The 20,272-nt window shown below is 53.7% G+C and overlaps 1 protein-coding gene across 2 annotated transcripts in view; it reads right to left on the bottom strand.

The window, feature by feature from the left end:
* CFAP157 (cilia and flagella associated protein 157) overlaps window positions 1–20,272 on the bottom strand; it is a 681,435-nt gene that overhangs the window by 185,201 nt on the left and 475,962 nt on the right. For both annotated transcript variants that reach the window (XM_086924933.1, XM_086924934.1), the window contains exon 7: window positions 9,207–9,394. In XM_086924933.1, coding sequence (XP_086781059.1) covers window positions 9,207–9,394 — 188 coding nt within the window. The remainder of the gene's footprint in view (window positions 1–9,206; window positions 9,395–20,272) is intronic.

Genomic DNA, 20,272 nt, shown 5'->3' with positions numbered 1-20,272 from the left:
ATTGACTCAAGCCCAGAGATTCCCTTCTGTCATTATTTATCTTTTTAACCACTTGTACTAGAAAGGAGTCAAGAGTTTTAAGTGGAGCTGGGGTGACGGAGGCCGATTTTTTAGACATATTTACAGGTGGATGGGGATAGATTCAGAGGTCACAAGCTACACAAGTGAAAGCTTTAGGCGAACAAGAACAGGTTACAAATGTAGCAAAACAAAAGAAAAGATTTTTTAAAATAGTATCATGCAGCAAGTACACTTTATAAATTAAATAAGCTCAGATCCTGAAAAAATTACGAAAAATACCAAGGCTCTGATATGTGTAAGTCTTAGAGATAACCTAAGGTCAGTCCCAAGCGGTCTTAATGAGCCACCTATGAGGAAAAATCAGTTAACAGGAGAAAACGTCCAGAGAAGACCAGATATTCTATGTTTTACTCCTATTATGTAGCGTTTACTCCCCCCTACTAAACCTTATACCTGGGCGATTCAGTGGAGGATCATAAGGACCCCACTGACCCCCGTCTGGCAACAAGGAGTAGAATGGAGAACAGCTATAAGTAATACTCCAGGCGACAGTACTCGTGGGCAAAGGATGTCGGTAATCCACAAAAGTTAATTTAGATGAAACAGTACCTTGGCTATATCGTAATATAGGATGTTAGGGAGTGGGCCCAGCCCGGCCTCCCTCGGCCCCGGACGGCCACAGACGGTCCCGCCCTTGTCCCGGGCTTCTCCCGGCGCCCTCCCGCGCAGCGGGGATGTAGAATTCCCTTTGTAGGTATATGATTGGCGGTCAAGGGGGTGGGGCCGGCAGGGAGAGCAGCCCAGGTGGAGACAGGCGCGCGGGGGCTCCTGGTCCTTGGAGTCCCCCGCTACAAGCTCGCAGCCCTGCCGGTTGGTACCTTTCAGCAACAGGAACACCCCTTGTAGAACTTGAATGGCCGCTGCTGTCCGCGAAGCGGGACCCGCGAAGCGGGTCCTGCGAGGCGTAGCGGCGGCAGCAGGCACTGGAAAAATCCCGCTGGAGTGCTGCAGTCCGTGGTCAGCTGGTCGGGTCGATGAGACAGGCAATCCTGAGACTGAAGGGGATTTTGAGGGACTGCGCCCTGAAGACCCTGGAGTAGTCTTTTTTGGGGCCTTCTTAGGTCTTGCCCCTGAGGAATGTGTCTGAGGAGATCTACTTCTCTTCTGAGATCTTAGACACCACAGATTCCTCTTCACTCTCACTTGAGAGGATCTCCTTCCTGGCCTTAACCTTCTGAAGCCAGAGCAGTAGCCTTTTCTCACGATCTCTCAAGGTCTTATTCGAAAAGGTACGACATACCTTACAATCTGCTGCCTTATGGTCTGGATAGAGGCAGTAGATGCAGTCATTGTGAGGGTCATCTATATAAAGTCTCTTCTTAGAGCAGGTGGAACATGCTCAAATTAATCCTTTCTTCTCCTTCTCAGACATGGTAGATGAAAAAGCTCAAATCTAAGTCAAAATACTGTAAAAGTAAAGAGTTTGAGCAGAGCTCAAAGGAGACTCCCTAGCACAACATGCAGTAGAAAAATCTGAGGGGCAGAAGGTTCTCTAAGGAGTGTTCTAGAGGGTGAGGAGCTCTGATTGGTTCAGGGAAAAGTTTGGGCCTTTTTTACATAACAAAGGCTATGGGTTGCAAAAGGGAAATGGGCCATGGGCCTCTTTTCAGTTTGCTATACTACTAAGCACTGCTTTTTTATATACTGGAGACTCCTGTCTCGACGACGGGGAATGATTCAGATATTGTGAATCTATGAAAGTTCCAATACTGGAATAAACCTGCATAGAAACTTATTCTTATAAAAAGCATACGTATTTTTATAAATACAGTCTGGTGTCCATTTGTGGTGGGTCATTTTTATTATTCTATGTGATCATAAATGCTTAACTAAACTAACGCCCTGAAGATTAGCCTTGTCTGCTCGCGCCACGCAACCTAAAGGGTGAGCAGGGGTAATTCTGAGGAGTGAGCCCCTTACCCTGACTAGAGGAGAGGGTCCCTGCTTGTCACAAGTGCCTACCTGTGCCAACCAGAGACCCCCAAATCTAACAACTCCCAAGGCCCACCACAAAGGAAACTCCACACAAGGTTATATAAAAAAAATAGCCTTTGTATTATACCAAACACATTAGATAATAAACACACAATTTACAATGTGCCACAGGCACTGGCAGAATTTGCAGGGGATAATGTACACGGGACAGGGCCACATGGACCACTGTCAGGAATAAGCACTTTTAGAACTAGCACTTGGTAGAATTAGTACTTTGTAGGAATAACGCTTAGCACATAGCACATATAATAACGGTAGCACTAAATAGCAAATGTAGCACACAACCAGCAACCACTGGTAAAAGGTAAGTACACACTACTCACTAGTATAACTATACTAGGTAAAACAACCTCCTAGACATAAAAATACATTTAGAGGGATAGGCAAAAAGCATTGCATAAATCACATTATGCAAGTATCACATTTGCGCAAAAATCACATGAGGCAAAAACTTGTACCCCACGCAAGGGCACAACACATGAACTGCCCCCAGGCCAACTTGGCCTCTCAGGGGCTGAAAAGGCCTGTGTCCAGCAAAGTCAGGGCAGGCTGCGCAGGCAGCCAAGGAAGGATGTGCAAGGGGCCTAAAAGTAGCAGCTGCCCACTACTTGCTGGGCAGCTGTTAGGTGGGAATGCAGCATGGGCTCTCAGTAGCCCTGTGAATAAATGTGCCACCTTGGAGCACTCTGGCTCTGAATGCTCATAAATGCCCCCAAATCACGTTGGAGCCACGGGGCTCTGGATCGCCAAGAAAAGCCCACAATAGAGCCACACCAGGCTCTAGGTGTAAACAACTGTGCCCCAAAGTACACTGGAGCCACGGGGCTCTGTACAACCACAATGCCCCCTTAGGTTGGAGCCACGGGCTCTACTTCATCAAAATGCGGCCCCAAACGTTGCCGCTGCCCACTGTCCAGCGGGGCAGCGGGACGGAGAGATGTGCACTCGGTCACAGTGGCGGGCACCGAAAGCGTGCCCCGACACGCCCCCCAACCACCTCACTCGGAGACCCACTCACCGGCTCTCCCTGGGCGCCTCCTCACGGTTGGACACGCAGGGCTTGCACTGCAGCTGCGGGAGCCCTGCCTCTGGGATTCCTTCGGTCTTCGTCAGGGCAGACGTCGCGGGGCTCTCCCTCATACAGGGGAGCCTCGCAGTTTCACCGGTCACGGCTCCTCCGGTCTCTTCTGCCAGAGGGTGGGATTTTTTATCACTTCCAGGACCTTCTCCTGGGCCGCGCTGGGATTGGGCGGCCTACGCAACTTCCGGATGGGCCGCCCCAACCAAGCAACGGCGCCTGTCTTCCGGGTCACTCTGGTAGCGGCCCGGAGGGAATTTTGCAAAGCGAATCGGGTCACGGCGGTGAGGCGGCACAACACGGGGTAGGCTCCCGTTCTGCTTCCCGTTCTGCTACGCAGTCCCTGCCGGGTGGGCACCCGCTAGTAATATAAACAGCGCAAAAAGCCCTGGCGCGGTGGGCACCCGCTAGGGGTTCCAAAGCACGGCAAATAAACTGGGTGGGCACCCTTGACAAAAAGCAAAGACAGGGGGATCCCCACGCCGGGGAATCCCTCAAAAGGGCGATCGCAGCTCCAGGCTGCAGTTTAAAAGTGAAAGCGCTCCAGCACTCAGGATATAGCGCTCCCCAGGCGCTTTTAGAGGCAAAATCCAGGAAAAGTCCCTAGAAAGGCAGGGGGGCAAAGGCTGGGCCCAGGGGCCAGCTCACAGGGCCCTCCAGTAGGGAGGTAGCACCCAGTGGCTTTATCCTCCTGGCGCCCAGCAGCAGCAGGCCCCCCTTTCTGGTCAGGAACAAGAGAACATTTTGTATGGGGTCACAGCCCCTTTTTATATACACATTTCCTTTGTCTGAGGGCACTCTGTTGTGCTCAGCCCCTCTCCCCATTCACTGGCCAGACTAGGGACATCAGACGCACCACAGGGGGCGGAGCCAGCATTGTGTAGGGAAAGCCCAGCCCTATTCAGAACCCAGGTGCACTCCTCCCACCCATCTGGCTGCCAATCTCTCTATTCATCACCGGGGCAGACCCATCATGACTCCTGGAGCCAGGCTCTCCAGCCAGCTCCGGCCAATCACAAGCCAGACACTCACTGCACCTTTATTACACAGACATGCCAACTTCTAGAAGTGGCACTTCCACACTAGACACATTAATGCTGCACACATCATCCCGCAGCATTTAATCACACGAGTCCGCACATACCAAACTCAACCCTGCACTCCCCACACATCAGGAACTACCATGGACACTCACATTACCCATGCATTCCTATGGGAGGGCAGACCAATCTCACCACACGCACTCAGAGTGCGCACGCACTTTACACTGGGACACAGTGAAAGGGCACAGAACCCAAAAATAACTAACACCAGGTCACAATAAAAAGCAAAATGTTTAGGGGTGAACCTGCCAGAAGGGCCAAGTCCAATAGTTACTTTGCTCTGCACCGGTGTTCTCACGCTGAGATCTTGTCACCACCCCTATCCCCTGGGAGAAACTTGTAAGCACCTGGCTCCTCTGGGTGACACCTTGTCCACAACTGTGTCCCTATGCTGAGACCTTGTCAGTACCTGGCTCCCTCGAGTGATACCTTGTCAGCACCTGTGTCTCTTGGGTTACCTTGCTCTGCACCAGTCTTCATAAGTTGAGATCCGGACTTCACGGTATCGCCTGCATTCAGTTAACTAGCGGTATCGCCTACATTTAATTAATTAGCGCTGTGGTACCTGAAAGCTGCTCACTGTAACGCTGTCCCCGCAGTGCATGTAATTATAGCGCCGCCCGCCCTGCTTGGCATTTAGCTGTGTTTGCCTTCTTCTACGCTTCTGCCAGCAACTTAAAACATAATTTTAATCTTCTTTTCGGTGTCTCAGGCGATTTGCTGCCCCTGCCTCGCCTCCCCTTTGAACTCCATTTTGTTTGCTGTTGTTGTTGTTCCCAGCCCCTCCTCCCCGCTACCGCCTCCCAGCTGCTGACCCTCCCACGCTCCGCCCCCTCCACCATCCATTTATGGCCAATGCCCCCACGCGCAGCGTCCACGCGCTACGTACACGCCGAAGGTGCGCCAAAGGTAAGCCCGTCTACGCCCGTCCGCGCCTGGACCGCGCCCAGCGCCAGACCCCCTGCCCCTCACGCTGCGCTGCCCTCCCGCATCACCTACGATGCCTCCTCCAAGCCGCTCCTGGACACACCCATGGACCTTTCTCCTGCTACTCCTGCAAATTCATCGGCACCGTCTACAACTCCGCTACGATCACACCTCAGATTCCCGACCCCAACCACCTACAATGCATCCTGCTCAACACCCGATCGGTCCACAGGCACGCCATTGACCTATGGAACCTACTAGACACCATCTCTCCAGACGTCGCCTTCCTAACAGAAACATGGATGAACGCCTCCTCCGCCCCAGACATCACCATCGCCATCCCTGAAGACTATAAGATCACACGCAAGGACCGTACCGGACACACAGGAGGAGGAATCGCTATCGTCCGTAAAAAATCAATCCGCATCTCAACCAGCTCTGACGCCAACCTCGCCAACTCCGAACACCTTCACTTCCAGATCCACATCGACCCCAAGACCACACTCAGAGGCACCCTCCTCTACAGACCACCAGGACCCCGCGCAAAATTCAGTGAAGACATCACGGACTTCATCACTCCACACGCGCTCCCCTCCAAAGACTACATCCTTCTGGGAGACCTCAACTTTCACCTTGAAAAGATCAACGACCGCAACACCACCACCCTCTTGGACAACCTCGCCAACCTCGGACTTAAACAACTGGTCACTTCCTCCACCCACATCGCAGGTCACACACTCGACCCCATCTTCACCTCCAGCAATCATGTCTCCTTCAGCCACACTACGGATCTCCTCTGGACTGACCACAGCTGCGTTCACTTCACCTACAACAAACCAAAACCCACCAACCACCTCCAACCAACTCTGCAAAGAAACTGGAACAAAATCACCACCGACCAGATCTCCTCATCGCTCCTTCTAAACACCCCAACCCACTCTTCTAACCCAGACCAAGCCGCCGCCAATTTCACCCTATGGTTATCCAACACCGCCGACACCTTAGCACCACTGAAAAAACGTCAAAGCAATCCTGGCAGCAAGAAGGCCTCATGGTTCAACGATGATCTTAAGAAGTCCAAGAAACTCTGCCGCTCCCTTGAAAAGGCCTGGAAAAAAGACCCAACCACTAGCACCAAGGACGCCTTCAAAAACGCCACCCGCACACACCACCAACTAATCCGAAAGGCCAAGAAAACAGCACTCAAGGATCGACTTGACAACAACGCCCACAACAGCAAGAAACTTTTCAACATCGTCAAGGAATTTACCAATCCCTCGGCCAACTCCAACGACATCACCCCCTCTCAAGCCCTCTGCGACTCCCTAGCCTCATTCTTCCACAACAAAATTGCAGACATCCACAACAGCTTCGACAACCAACCCGGAGACCAACCCACCCAACCATATGCTGAACATTCTCCCCCCTTGAACACCCTCAACGACTGGAACCCAATCTCCACTGAGGACACCATCCGCCTGATGAACTCCATCCACTCAGGATCCCCCACAGACCCATGTCCTCACCACATCTTCAACAAAGCAGACTCCGTCATAGCACCGCACCTCCGAGATGTCATCAACTGCTCCTTCAACTCCGCCACCTTCCCGGAAAGCTGGAAACACGCTGAACTCACCGCCCTTCTGAAAAAACCCACAGCGGACCCCACCGAACTCAAAAATTACCGCCCCATCTCGCTCCTTCCATTCCCGGCCAAAGTCATCGAGAAAGCTGTCAACAACCAGCTCGCCGCTTTCCTCGAAGCCAACAAATCCCTCGACTCCTCACAATCTGGCTTCCGAGCAAAACAGAGCACTGAGACCGCCCTCATCGCAGCTACAGACGACATTCGAACTCTACTGGATAATGGAGACACAGTCGCCCTCATCCTCCTCGACCTCTCTGCAGCCTTCGACACAGTCTGCCACAAAACCCTTTTACAACGCCTCAGAAACATCGGAATCCAAGAAAAGGCACTGGAATGGATCACCTCATTCCTCACCGGAAGAACCCAGAGAGTCCGCCTCCCACCATTCAAGTCCGAGGCCTCTGAAATCATCTGCGGCGTACCACAAGGATCCTCACTCAGTCCCACCCTCTTCAACGTATACATGAGCCCCCTCGCGGCCATCGCCCGCCAACACAACCTCAACATCATCTCCTACGCGGATGACACTCAACTGATCCTTTCTCTCACCAATGACCCCAGCACCGCCAAATCTAACCTACACGAAGGAATGAAAGAAGTTGCCGAATGGATGAAACACAGCCGTCTGAAACTGAACTCAGATAAAACAGAAGTCCTCATCTTAGGTACATCCCCCTCTGCATGGGACGACTCTTGGTGGCCGGAAGCCCTTGGAAAAGCACCCATCCCGACAGACCACGCACGGAACCTAGGCGTTATCCTGGATTCTTCACTCTCAATGAACAGACAAGTCAACGCCGTATCCTCATCCTGCTTCAACATTCTCCGCATGCTCAAAAAAACATTTCGCTGGATCCCCACCGAAACCAGAAAAACAGTCACCCATGCTCTGGTCACGAGCCGACTGGACTACGGAAACACCCTCTACGCAGGTACTACCGCTAAACTCCAGAAGAAACTCCAACGAATCCAAAACGCCTCAGCCAGGATCATATTAGACATCCCGTGCAACGAACACATCTCTGACCACCTGAAAGACCTCCACTGGCTACCCGTCAATAAGAGGATCACTTTCCGACTGCTAACCCACGCACACATATCACTCTACGACATCGGACCAGAATGCCTCAACTCACGACTGTCCTTCTACACCCCCTCCCGCCAACTACGTTCTTCCAGCCAAGCCCTCGCCACTGTACCTCGCATCAACAAGACCACCATGGGAGGCAGATCCTTCTCATACCTGGCTGCTAAAACATGGAACTCACTCCCCATTTACCTTCGCCTTACCCAGAACCACCTAGCATTCAGAAAGCAACTTAAAACGTGGATATTTGACAAGTAATCCTCCTCCCCTCCCTAAGCGCCTTGAGACCCTCTGGGTATGTAGTGCGCTATATAAATTCTTTGACTTGACTGACTTGACTTGACTATCCCTGTCCCCTGGGAGATACTGGTCAGCGCCTAGCTCACCTGGGTGACTCCTTGTCCGCACCTCTGTCCCTATTCAGTACCTGTTTCCCCTGAGTAAGACCTTCTCCATTACCAGGCTCCCTTGTCTACCTTTGTGATGCACCTGTGCCCCTAGGCTGAGAACTTGTCAGTACCTGGCTCCAACGGGTGATACCTTGTCAGCACCTGTGTCTCTTGTGTTACTTTGCTCTGCACCGGTCTTCTTATGCTGAGATCGTGTCACCACCCTTATCCCCTGGGAGATACTTGTCAGCACCTGGCTCCTCCGGGTGACACCTTGTCAGCACCTGTCTCTCCTGGGTGATTCATAGTCAGAACCTGTCTCCCTAAACTGAGGCCTTCAAAGCACCTTTCTCCCTTTTCTAACCTTCCTCTATTTCGGTCACCCTAGACTGAGACCTTGTCAACCCCTGTCTCCCCTGGGCTGTACCTTGTCTGCACCAATATCACTAGGCTGAGACCTTGTCAGTACATGTCTCGCTTGTGTAACCTTGATCTGAACCGTCTTCATAGACTGGGACAGACTCTGCACCTCTCTCTCTACCCAGGCTGATACCTTGACAGCACCTGTCCCCCATGGGTGAGAGTTTTTCAGCACCTGTCTTCCATGGCTGAGACCTTGGCAGCACTTGTCTCACTAGGCTGAGACCTTGTCAGCACCTGTCTCCCATAGTGAGACCTTGTCAGCACCTGTCTCCCCATGGTGAGACCTTGTCAGCACCTGTCTCCCCAGTGTGAGACCCTGTCAGCATTTGCCTCCCATGGATGAGACCTTGTCAGGATCTCTCTCTTTTGTGTAACCTTGATTTGCACCGGTCTTCATAGGCTGGGACAGACTCAGCACCTCTCTCTCTACCCAGGCTGATACCTTGTCTCACCAGGGTGAGCCCTTCGCCATTACCTGTCTCCCTTGGATGGCATCTTGTGTTCGAAGAAGTTCTTCTCCTCTGTTAAGAATTCCTGCAGCCGAGGTCCAAGCCTCAGCTCAGCTGCAGTGTTTAGCAGAGCCAGGAACTTCTGCAGCATCTCATTTCGACGTTCATCAAACATGACATCAAGCTCCTGGTCCTCGTCATCACTGGGCTTCTCCTGCAAAGAAAAGAAGAATGAGGTCACTAAACTCTTGAGGGAAATAAGACCTGGGCAGGTGAAAATGCTAAAGAATAAAAGCAGAGAGTCTCAGTTCTGCCAAAAAAGCACAGACTGTAACCCCAGCCTTATCGGCACAGTGGCCCCCTTACCAGCATCTTCGTGAAACAAAATCCTCATTTGTGACGTTGGATCCTCAGCCTTGACTGCAGTACAAGCTGCACAACTGTGATCTTGGTACCAACACCATAAGCAGAGTGACCTCCCTACCAGCAACTGTTTATTGCAACTTTCATACTGTTTATTGCATCTTTCATACTGTACACCGCTTTTGCACCTACAAACCTGGGGCCGGTAGCATGTCAGTTGTGGCGACAATAAGGTATTTAACGGATTGACACAGCCTCGTTACCGACAGCCCGAAGGTCCGGTGGCGTTGGGTATTAATATTTGTTACGCATTATGTACCGTGTGCAAAACATATCTGACATGGCATTACAGTAGACCCTTTTTTAAGATTTTCATGTATAAACATACTTGAAATTTAGTTATATTTTTTCCAAAAGAAATACAAAAATAAAGAGAAGTGTACAAATGCAATATAAAATGACGTTTCATAAGGTGTCGCTCTAGTCACAATCACTAATTGTACAATCTTTCAAACATACTCAAATTGCACGGCCAAGATAGGGATAAAGGTCCACAGTGGGGGGACATATCTACTTTAATCACTTAAGGCAACACTACCACTCAGCGTTCCCATCTGTGCATGCACAAAACGCAATTCCCCAGTTCGGCAAGGCGCCCGGCCAAAGGGGGCGGGGAAATCCCACAAAGTGTGTATTTATCAAATGATCAACATTAGGGTATCCTCACAGCCCTCAACTAATACCCTCTGGGGCCATCGCAGGTGCAGGGGTGTGTTGACTATTCCCAAAGGTGCCTGCTATATATTCGCGGTATGGGCCCCAGATGTCGACCAGTCTGGATGTGGCAGGGATCATGTCCGAGTATTCGGTACTGTTGAGATTGCAGTGTGCCATGCTTCGGAGCCAGGAGCTGTGTAGTGGGGGTCGTCGGACCCACCATCTCAGTGCAACTTCTCGTTTGGCTAGCAGAAAACCCAGTGCCGCCAGTCTGCGCACTGACTTTGGAAATTCAGCCACATATCCCAGGAGAGCTATCTCCGGAATTGGGACCAGGGTTAAGTGAAGCATGGAGCTGAGTGTGCTGTGTACTCGGGACCAATAAATGTCGTATACTTGTAAAGCGCACAGCTGCCCCAGCAAAGGGGCGTCCCGGCTCTGTATACCGCTGGGGAACCCATCCTGGCTTTCCCTGTGAGATGGTCCCTCCTGGGCATCTCCAAGGTGAATACAAGCATCCCTGGCGCTGATGGGGCCGTTAGTAGAGATTACGCAAGCTATTGCCCAGAGTTGCTGAGTGGGACCCATGGTTGGAGTAGGCACCGAGGCGAGAATTATCGAGTCCACTGACCATGGCCCAAGACCCTGCCGCGTCTGGAATCGAACCCTGGTCCCGGGCCGACCTCTGCTTCCGGGTCTGCCGCCTCTAACCAGTGAGCCACACCACTCCACATAGTCATGCAACCTAGGGCAGATCCATGAAAGGTGAGCGAAATCTGCGAATGGGCCGCCGCATTTGGGACAGGCGTGCGGTCTTGATGGGTCTATCCTGTGGAGCCGCGCTGGTGTGAAGTACAGCCTACGCAGAAACTTAAAATGTAAAAGTTTGTGTTTGGTATTGATAGCAACGTTTTTTGTCGCTCTAAAGCACCACTGCCAGTGATCATCCGAGATGGCGTATCCCAAGTCTGCCTCCCAAGCAGCACGAACTACCTGATCTCGAGAGGGAGGAGGTCGCAGCACATCCAATACAACTTAGAGACCAAGTGTGTGCCCGACGGGTGTTGTATGATAAAAGTGAGGGGTGTCATCTCTTCGGGGGGAGGGGGAACGAGGAGAATGAAGTGCGCAGCAAGAAGCGCAGTCTGGTAAGTACAAAAGAGTCCATGAACGTCCTCTTCGTAAAACGGTGTTCCTCCGTCAGTGTGAATGCATGACCTTCCGGGAATAAATCCCCGATAGAGGTTATGTGGAACTTGGTCAACGTTTGTCGCACCACAGTCTCCCCAGTTATCGGGAGCCAAGAGGCGTTTGGAAACGGGAGGGCCTAGGAATACAGCTGCGGAAGGCCTACCAGGCGGCTTAGTGTCCCCCATGCCCAGCATGTAGCCGAGACCGTTTGGATATCTTTCGGATCTCTAGGGAAGCCCGACGGGAGTGTGGTAGATAGTGAACCCAGCAGTACCAAATCGGCCTCCGGTTTCAAGTATGGGATTCTGGCGTCAGGGTGAAACCATGGGTATGCGTATGAGTACTGCGCCACCAGAAAATAGAGATAAAAGTCAGGGACGCCCAACCCACCCCGTTCATTTGGGAGCGTTAGCACGCACCAAGTCACACGTGGGGTCTTGCTGCCCCCATACCAGTTTCAGGAGTGAAGAGCGGAGCTGCGTGAAGAAAATTTTGGTGAGGGGTATAGGTATATTATTGAACAGGTATAGAAACCTTGGCAGTACTATCATTTTGATGATAGCAACGCACCCGGCCATGGACAATGGGAGTCTATTCCATCTTTCAACCTGCCCCTCTAGGGCCGTCAGCGCAGTACCGTAATTTAATCTGATAATGGATTCTGTCTCCAAATGTATATGGACGCCTAAGTATCTCACGGAATCCCGGCACCACGCAAGGGGGAAAGAGTTGGGCCATTCGACAGTACTGGGCGTAAGCGGGAATATGACCGACTTGTGCCAGTTAATACGAAGGCCAGAGTATTTGCCAAATCGGGTGATTTCCAAGAGTAATGGCTCCAGGTTGGTTTGGGGCTGTCTGACATAGAGGATGGTATCATTCGCATATAGCGAGATCAGAAGTGGGCCGGTGCGAAATTGGAGGCCGCGGTGCAAATGCCTTTCCTGGAAGTGACGGACCAATGGGTCCATTGCCAGAATATATAACAGTGGGGAAAGGGGGCAACCTTGCCTCGTACCGCGCGCCAGTCCGAACTGGGCAGTGATTGTACCATTTAAGCGCAGTCGAGCGACGGGAAGAGTATACAGTAATTCAACTGTGTTGACCAAGCATTCCGGGATACCCATGCGGCGCATCACAGACATTAGAAAAGGCCACTCTAAGGAGTCAAACGCCTTTTCGGCATTCCAATAGTATCGCAGCCGCCGGTGTATCTGGGTCTACCCGGTGTAGAACGGAGAATAGGGCGCGGAGGTTGAGGGATGTGGAGCGGTGTGGGATAAAGCCTGATTGTGCAGGAGAAACCATGGACTCCATCAGGAGCGAGAGGCGAATGGCGAGAACTTTCGCTAAGATCTTGTAATCAAGATTCAGTAGGGACAGTGGGTGGTAAGACTCACAGAGCGTAGTGTCTTTGCCCGGCTTAGGTAATAGCACGATGACCGCCTCCCGTAAAGTGGGGGGCAGACAACCAGTTTCAAGTGCTTCGGCGTATATTTCTACCAAATGGGGAACCAGCAGATCCTTATAAGCCTTGTAGAAGTCGGCTGAAAACCCATCCAGCCCAGGGGCCGAAGAACTTTTCATGGAGTCAACAGCCTCCTGTACACCATCCGACGTTATGGGATCCGCCAAAAAGTCCATCATCCATTTATCTAAGTACACCATTGCAATCTCATTCAGATAATCCCCCCGCTCAGTAGCATCGTCAGTCAATGTGGAGGTTTATAGTTTGGTGTAGTAGGATAGAAAAGTGTCGCAGATCTCAGGCGTGGTGCGTAATATGTCTCCCGTTGACCCTCTAAGCTCAGTGATATATGAAGAAGAGTGAGGGGGACGGAGTAGGTGTGCTTATAGTCTGCCAGGTCTTTCACCCTCCCCATGTTGTCTGGCCATGTATGATCTGGTCAAAAATCGGAGCTCTCGTTCTGCTTCTTCCCTAAACTCCACCATCAGTTGTAAGCGCCTGCGCTCCCTCTCCTCTGTGTGCTGTTGAAGCTGTTCCGTGTCCAGCGCCGTTATGTCGCGCTCTATACAAGAAAGGGCAGCCCGCACTTCGCGCAGCATTCCAGTATGTTTAGCGATGCAAACACCCCCGATGGTTGCCTTAAAACCCTCCCAGAGGACAGCCCAGGTGTCCACCGTGCCCGTATTTAGGTCAAAATAGTCGACTATGGCCTCCCTGATTTCTTCTGTGAAAACTGGATCCATTAAAGCCTTCCCAGGGAAGCACCATTTCCTTTCATAGCCCCCCTCCCGCGGGATCTTCAACCGAAGCACTATGGGAGAATGATCTGATAGCGTGCGTGGCAATGTAAGTAGGTCCGTTACCCACCCAACCACCTCCGGGGATATCAGCCAATAATCGATTCTGGTCCATGTGTCATGAAACCCAGAGTAGTGGGAATAAGCCGGTGTGGTAGTGTGCAACAACGCCTCAATGTCTACTAGGGAGAAGTGTGTGCAGATGTCACGCAGGACTGGACGTGATTGGGGTCTCGCGTCCGGGGTAGCTGCCGTGCTGTCCCTTGACGGATCGAGAAGTAGATTAAAATCACCGCCAATCAGTATTAGGCCTGGTTCCGAGTTCAACAATTGTACCTGCAGATCATTGAAGAAAGTGGGAGTATCAGTATTAGGGCCATATATCCCAACGCCGCCCCGCTCCCGCCTCCCAGCTGCTCCTCCCTCCCACTGGGCCATATATGGCTGAGTGCACGCGGTGGTGAGCAGTGACCTCTGACCCTCTGGGCCGGTCACCCCACGCACCGCGCACACTCCCCGTGAGTGAGCCCAAACTGCCCCCGTTTCCCACCGAGAGCCGCCGCTGCCCGCAGCTGTGCTCCTGGTCCTTGACTGCTGTTGCGGTATTTACCTCTTGCGTTACGTAATTTTACCCTCTGTTTATTTACCTCTGTTTGCGCTACGTAATTTTGTTTTGTTTTATGTTAATTCTGTTGTATTGCCCTCTTGTGTGTGCCCAGCCCCTGCCGCGTTTCCCGCCACCTCCCCTCTCCCCGCCGCCCCATTCCCTCTGTCGCCCTTCCCATTCGCCGCCCGCTCCCGCCTCCCAGCTGCTCCTCCCTCGCACCGCCCCCCCGGCCCCCACTCTCCACTTATGGCAGAGGGGCAAACGCGCAGCGTTGACGCGCAGCGGGCGCGCCAAAGGTAGGCCCGTCTGCGCCCATCCGCGCCTGGCCCGCGCCCAGCGCCAGGACCCCTGGCCCCCTGGCCCCCGCAGACCCCAGCCCACCTGCCGGTCGTACGACGCCATCGAACTCAACGCACTTAACATCGGCCCGATCCCTGGATACTACCGAGCCACCCCGAGACGCACCCAGGGACCCTTCAGCTGCCACTCCTGCAAGCTCTCCTGCATCCATACCTGCACCGCACCCGCACCAACCAAGCCAAGAACCAGCAGCAACCACCTGAAGTGCATCCTGCTCAACACCCGCTCCGTCCACAGACACGCCGTGGAGCTCTGGAACCTGCTCGACACAACATCACCAGACGTCGCCTTCCTCACAGAAACCTGGATGAACGCCTCCTCAGCATCCGACATCGCCATCGCTATCCGGATACAAGATCACCCGGAGGGACCGCGTCAATCAAACCGGAGGAGGCATCGCCATCCTCCACAGGAACCCCATCCGCATCACGACCAACACCGACGACACCCTCACAGCCGCCGAACACCCGCATTTCCAGATCCACACCGACCCCAAGACCACCCTCAGAGGCACCCTCATCTACAGACCCCCGGGACTATGCACACAATTCAGCGAGGACATCGCCGACTTCATCAGCCCGCACGCCCTCCCCTCCGCTGACTACATCCTCCTCGGGGACCTCAACTTCCACCTGGAGAACAACAACAACCGCAACATAATCACCCTGCTAGACAACCTCGGACTCAAGCAGCTGGTGACCACCCCCACCCACTACGCCGGCCACACACTTGACCCCGTCTTCTCCTCCAGCAAGGACATCGCCTTCAGCCACGCCACCAGACTCCACTGGACGGACCACAGCTGCGTCCACTTCAGCTTCAGAAAGAACACGATCCACCACCACCAGCAACAGGTTGCATGCAGAAGCTGGAACAAGATCACAGCCGACCAGCTCGCCGCATCCCTGAGCCAGAACCCTCCCGCCAGCTCAGCGAACCCCAGCCATGCCGCCAACAACCTCACGATGTGGATCAGCAACTGCGCAGACGACCTCGCCCCACTGAGGACCCCGCCCAGCAGACCCGGCAGTAAGAAAGCACCATGGTTCACCGACGAACTCAAGAGATCCAAGAAGAACTGCAAAGCCCTCGAGAGAGCCTGGCGCAGAGACCCGACACCAGACAACATGACCACCCTCAAGCTCGCCAATCGAAAACACCACCAACTGATCCACACCACCAAGAAAACAGCATTCAAGGAACGACTGGACAACAACGCCCACAACAGCAAGGAACTCTTCAACATCGTCAAAGAGCTCTCCAACCCCAGCGTCGGAAACAACGACATCACCCCATCGCAAGACCTCTGCAACTCCCTTGCCTCGTACTTCCACAACAAGATCGCAGACATACACAACAGCTTCAGCACACAGCCGATGCACCCCACGATCGCACCAGCGCTCCCCACCACCACCCTCCGCGCCTGGACCCCGATCAACACCAAAGAAACCCTACGCACGATGAACTCCATCCACTCCAGATCTCCAACCGACCCCTGTACTCACCACATCTTCAACAAGGCCGACTCCGTCATCGCTCCCCATCTACGGGACATCATCAACGCCTCCTTCAACACCGCAACCTTCCCAGAGAGCTGGAAGCATGCCGAACTCAGCGCCCTCCTGAAGAAACCATCAGCCGACCCCACCGACCTCAAAAACTACCGCCCAATCTCGCTCCTCCCGTTTCCTGCCAAAGTCATCGAGAAGACCGTCAACAAGCAGCTGGCCGCCTTCCTCGAGACAAATGGATTCCTCGACCTCTCGCAGTCTGGCTTCCGGGCCAACCACAGTACCGAGACCGCCCTCATCGCAGCCACTGACGACATCCGGGCCCTGCTTGACAACGGTGAAACAGCGGCCCTCATCCTCCTGGACCTCTCCGCGGCGTTCGACACTGTCTACCACCGCACCCTAGTGCAGCGCCTCGGCAATATCGGAATCCAAGAGAAGGCACTAGAATGGATCACCTCCTTCCTCGCCGGAAGGACACAGAGAGCGCGCCTCCCCCCGTTCAGATCAGAGGCCACCAAAGTCATCTGCGGCGTTCCTCAAGGCTCCTCGCTCAGCCCCACCCTCTTCAATGTCTACATGAGCCCCCTTGCGGCCATCGCACGCCAACACAACCTCAACATCATCTCCTACGCCTACGACACCCAGCTGATCCTCTCCCTCACCAACGAGCCCGCCTCCGCCAGAGCCAACCTACATGAAGGGATGAAAGACGTAGCCGAGTGGATGATGAACAGCCGCCTGAAACTGAACTCAGATAAGACGGAAGTCCTCATCCTGGGATCATCGCCCTCCGCCTGGGACGACTCCTGGTGGTCCCCTGCCCTGGGCATCGCACCCAAACCAACAGACCACGCACACAACCTGGGCTTCATCCTGGACTCCTCCCTCTGAATGACCAGACAAGTCAACGCCGTCTCCTCGTCGTGCTTCAACATCCTACGCATGCTACGTAAGATCTTCCGGTGGATCCCCACCGAAACCAGGAAGACGGTCACCCAGGCCCTCGTCACCAGCCAACTGGACTACGGCAACTCCCTCTATGCCGGAACCACCGCAAAACTCCAGAAAACACTCCAGCGGATCCAGAACGCCTCAGCACGACTCCTCCTGAACATCCCCCGACACAGCCACATCTCCGGACACCTGAGAGACCTGCACTGGCTCCCGGTCAACAAGAGAATCACGTTCCGACTCCTCACCCACGGACACAAAGCTCTACACAACCAAGGCCCAAGATACCTCAACAACCGCCTCAACTTCTACACTCCCACCCGCCAGCTTCGATCGACCAGCCACGCCCTCGCCGCTGTCCCCCGCATCCGAAGAGCCACCACGGGAGAAAGATCCTTCTCCTACCTAGCCGCCAAGACGTGGAACTCCCTCCCCACCCACCTCCGCCTGACCCAAGACCACCTAGCCTTCAGGAAGCAACTCAAGACCTGGCTGTTCGAGCAGTAGCGGACCCCCTCTCCCCAAGCGCCTTGAGACCCTCCGGGTGAGTAGTGCGCTATACAAATGCCTTGATTGATTGATTGATTGAACGAGCATGATCCTGTGCCCCATTAGGGTTCCCGTAACGATGACCTATCTGCCATCCTTGTCAATGACAGTGTGGTGTAGTTTAAATGGTAGTCGCTTGTGGATGTAAATTGCCACCCCCCTGGAGTATCTGTTGTAGTTAGCAAAGAAGCGATGTGTACCCCAGCTTCTGGCCACCCTAGTGGTGGAGTCGGCGGTCAAATGAGTCTCCTTCAGGAAGACAATGTCTATTTTATGCCTGGCTATATAGTTCAACACCTGTTTACACTTTCTGTCGTTGTTCAAACCCCTAACATTCCAGTCTTCATTGACAATTCCGAGGGGCCCGACTGCAATCCTAATGTGGCCATGAGAGCAAAGTAGGGTTAAATGACCTATAGCATGAGCAGTTTAGTACCAAGACTGTAATTGCATAGACTTCTGGACACCTGCAAAAAAAACAAAACCCAACAAAACCCCGGTCCCTCCCTCCACCCAACCTCTTACAAAACCCAAAGAGGACCATCCCACCCTGCGCGGAGGTAAGATAGAACATTATGAACAGTAGAAGCGCAGTTACAACTGAAACCTCCGTAATGAAAAAAACAAGAAATTCCCCAAGCAAAACGGCGATCGCCAGGAGGGGTAGCAACGCCTCGACATCCGGGCAATCAAATCACTATTGTGTAGTAGTCAATCTAGTGAGTCACCGGCAGCAACGCCGATGGTCCAAAGTATGAGAGTAGAAGCAAGCTGAAGAGAACAGATGTCAGCCTTGACCAGTGTCCGTGAACAGATCCACGCTTTGTTGAGTGTCTCCCTGCGCTGGTGACGGTGCCCTGGAGTTGGTTGTGCTCTGGGAACCTTTGGCTTTATAAGTGTGACAAAATTCCTGCACCTCCGATGGGGAGTCGAAGACGCGGGCCCTGCCGGCCACCTCCACCCTGAGGCGTGCGGGGTAAAGCATACCATATTTTAGGCCCAGATTTCGCAGGGTAGCCTTAACCCCGGTGTATTTCCGTCGTGCCTCCTGGACCATGGCGGTGAAGTCAGGGTAAAATGACAGTGAGTCGCCTTGCCATCGTATTTCACCTTTCTCCCGGGCGGCACGTAGGGCTGCATCTCGGTCCCTAAAGTTCATGATCCTGGCGATGATAGGGCGTGGTGGCAGGCCCGGTTGTGGTCGTGGTCCAAGTGAACGGTGAGCCCTCTCCACCTCGAATCCCGGAGTAAACTGGTCCCTTCCAAACAGGTCAATGAGAAGCTTTTCCACGAAAACGTCCATCCGGACGGTTTGGGTCGATTCCGCCACACCCAAAATGCAAATGTTATTGTGTCGTCCGCGCGCCTCCAAATCCTCATTTTTTATAGCCACCTCCTTCAAGATCTTTTCAACTCTATCAAGACGTTTCAGCTTTTTAGAGCCCGCGTCTTCAATATCAGAAATGAGGGATTCGGCCACGTCTAGACGGCGATCATGGGCCGGCACTTTAGATCCCATGTCTGCGAGTTTTTGTTCCAGCGTATCGAATCTATTGTCTAGTGCCTTAAACCCAGCTCTCATTTCGGACATCATTGTCGCGACCAGTGTAGTGCTGCTGTCCAGCTGAGTGGGGGGCACCGCTTCCGACGTGGTGCCCATAGTAGTGTCATTGCTCAGCAGGGGGGTCTTATCAAAACTGAGCTTACGCTGGTTAGGGTCTCTTTTCCCCATGTCGGCCAATGGTCCGCCTGCCGCGTGCGGCAGCTAATTAGCCAGGCGGGGGGCAAGTGCTAAGGCCTAGTGTGGATGAGCCAGGCTAGTAGGAGAATGTGGCAACTGTCCTTCAATGCTCTTGGCGTTCGGAGGTCTTGCAATGTGCAGGCCGTGTCAGGCAGGGCAGAATGGGCTGTCAAGTCAGGTTCCCGGCGGGCATCAGGGTAGCCAGCGTCCAGGGGATTAGTCTGCCAGCACACCGCTACTGACCATGCAGCTGGGCCACGACTCTCTGTCTACTGCACTGACGGAGAGGCTTTTGAGTCGTTGCTAGATGTTAGAGCGCTCACCGCGCCACTGGCGGGACCACCAGATAAGATGGCGGACCAGGGCTGTTAGTCCGCCGAGAGTTCAGTCCTCACCACACTTCACGCTTCCGACTGGCATAGGGGGAACCTCCAGGGGGGGGTGAGGCGGCGCCGCCCAGTCTCGCGGCCGCCCCGAACCGAAGGCAGCCCACCCCCGCCCAGGCGTCCCCTCCCGGCACCCGGGTCCGGCCCGCCTCCCGATCCCCACCCGGGGCAGCCGCAACTTTAGCCCCCGGCTCCAGCCCGCGCACTAGGCCCGATGCTGCGCGCGGCCCGGAACCACAAAACCAGCACGGATAAACCCCCAGGCCGGCACCCGAAAGGCAAGCATAGGCCCCCGGCACCCAAAGCGGACCCCGGACAGCAGGCGCATTGCCCCGGCGCGGAACTCACCGGAGATCCAGGCGCAGGGAGAGCAGTCGCCGGTGGGGTGGCGATCCGCTCCTCCGCCGGTGTGTCCCCCTCCGGGCACCCCCGAGCCAAAGTCTGGTGT

The sequence above is a fragment of the Lissotriton vulgaris genome, chromosome 5 (genome assembly GCF_964263255.1).
Source record: "Lissotriton vulgaris chromosome 5, aLisVul1.2, whole genome shotgun sequence".
In the NCBI taxonomy this organism is placed as follows: domain Eukaryota; kingdom Metazoa; phylum Chordata; class Amphibia; order Caudata; family Salamandridae; genus Lissotriton; species Lissotriton vulgaris.
Note: the sequence above shows the minus strand (reverse complement) of the source record. Positions and strands in the feature narration are given on the sequence as shown.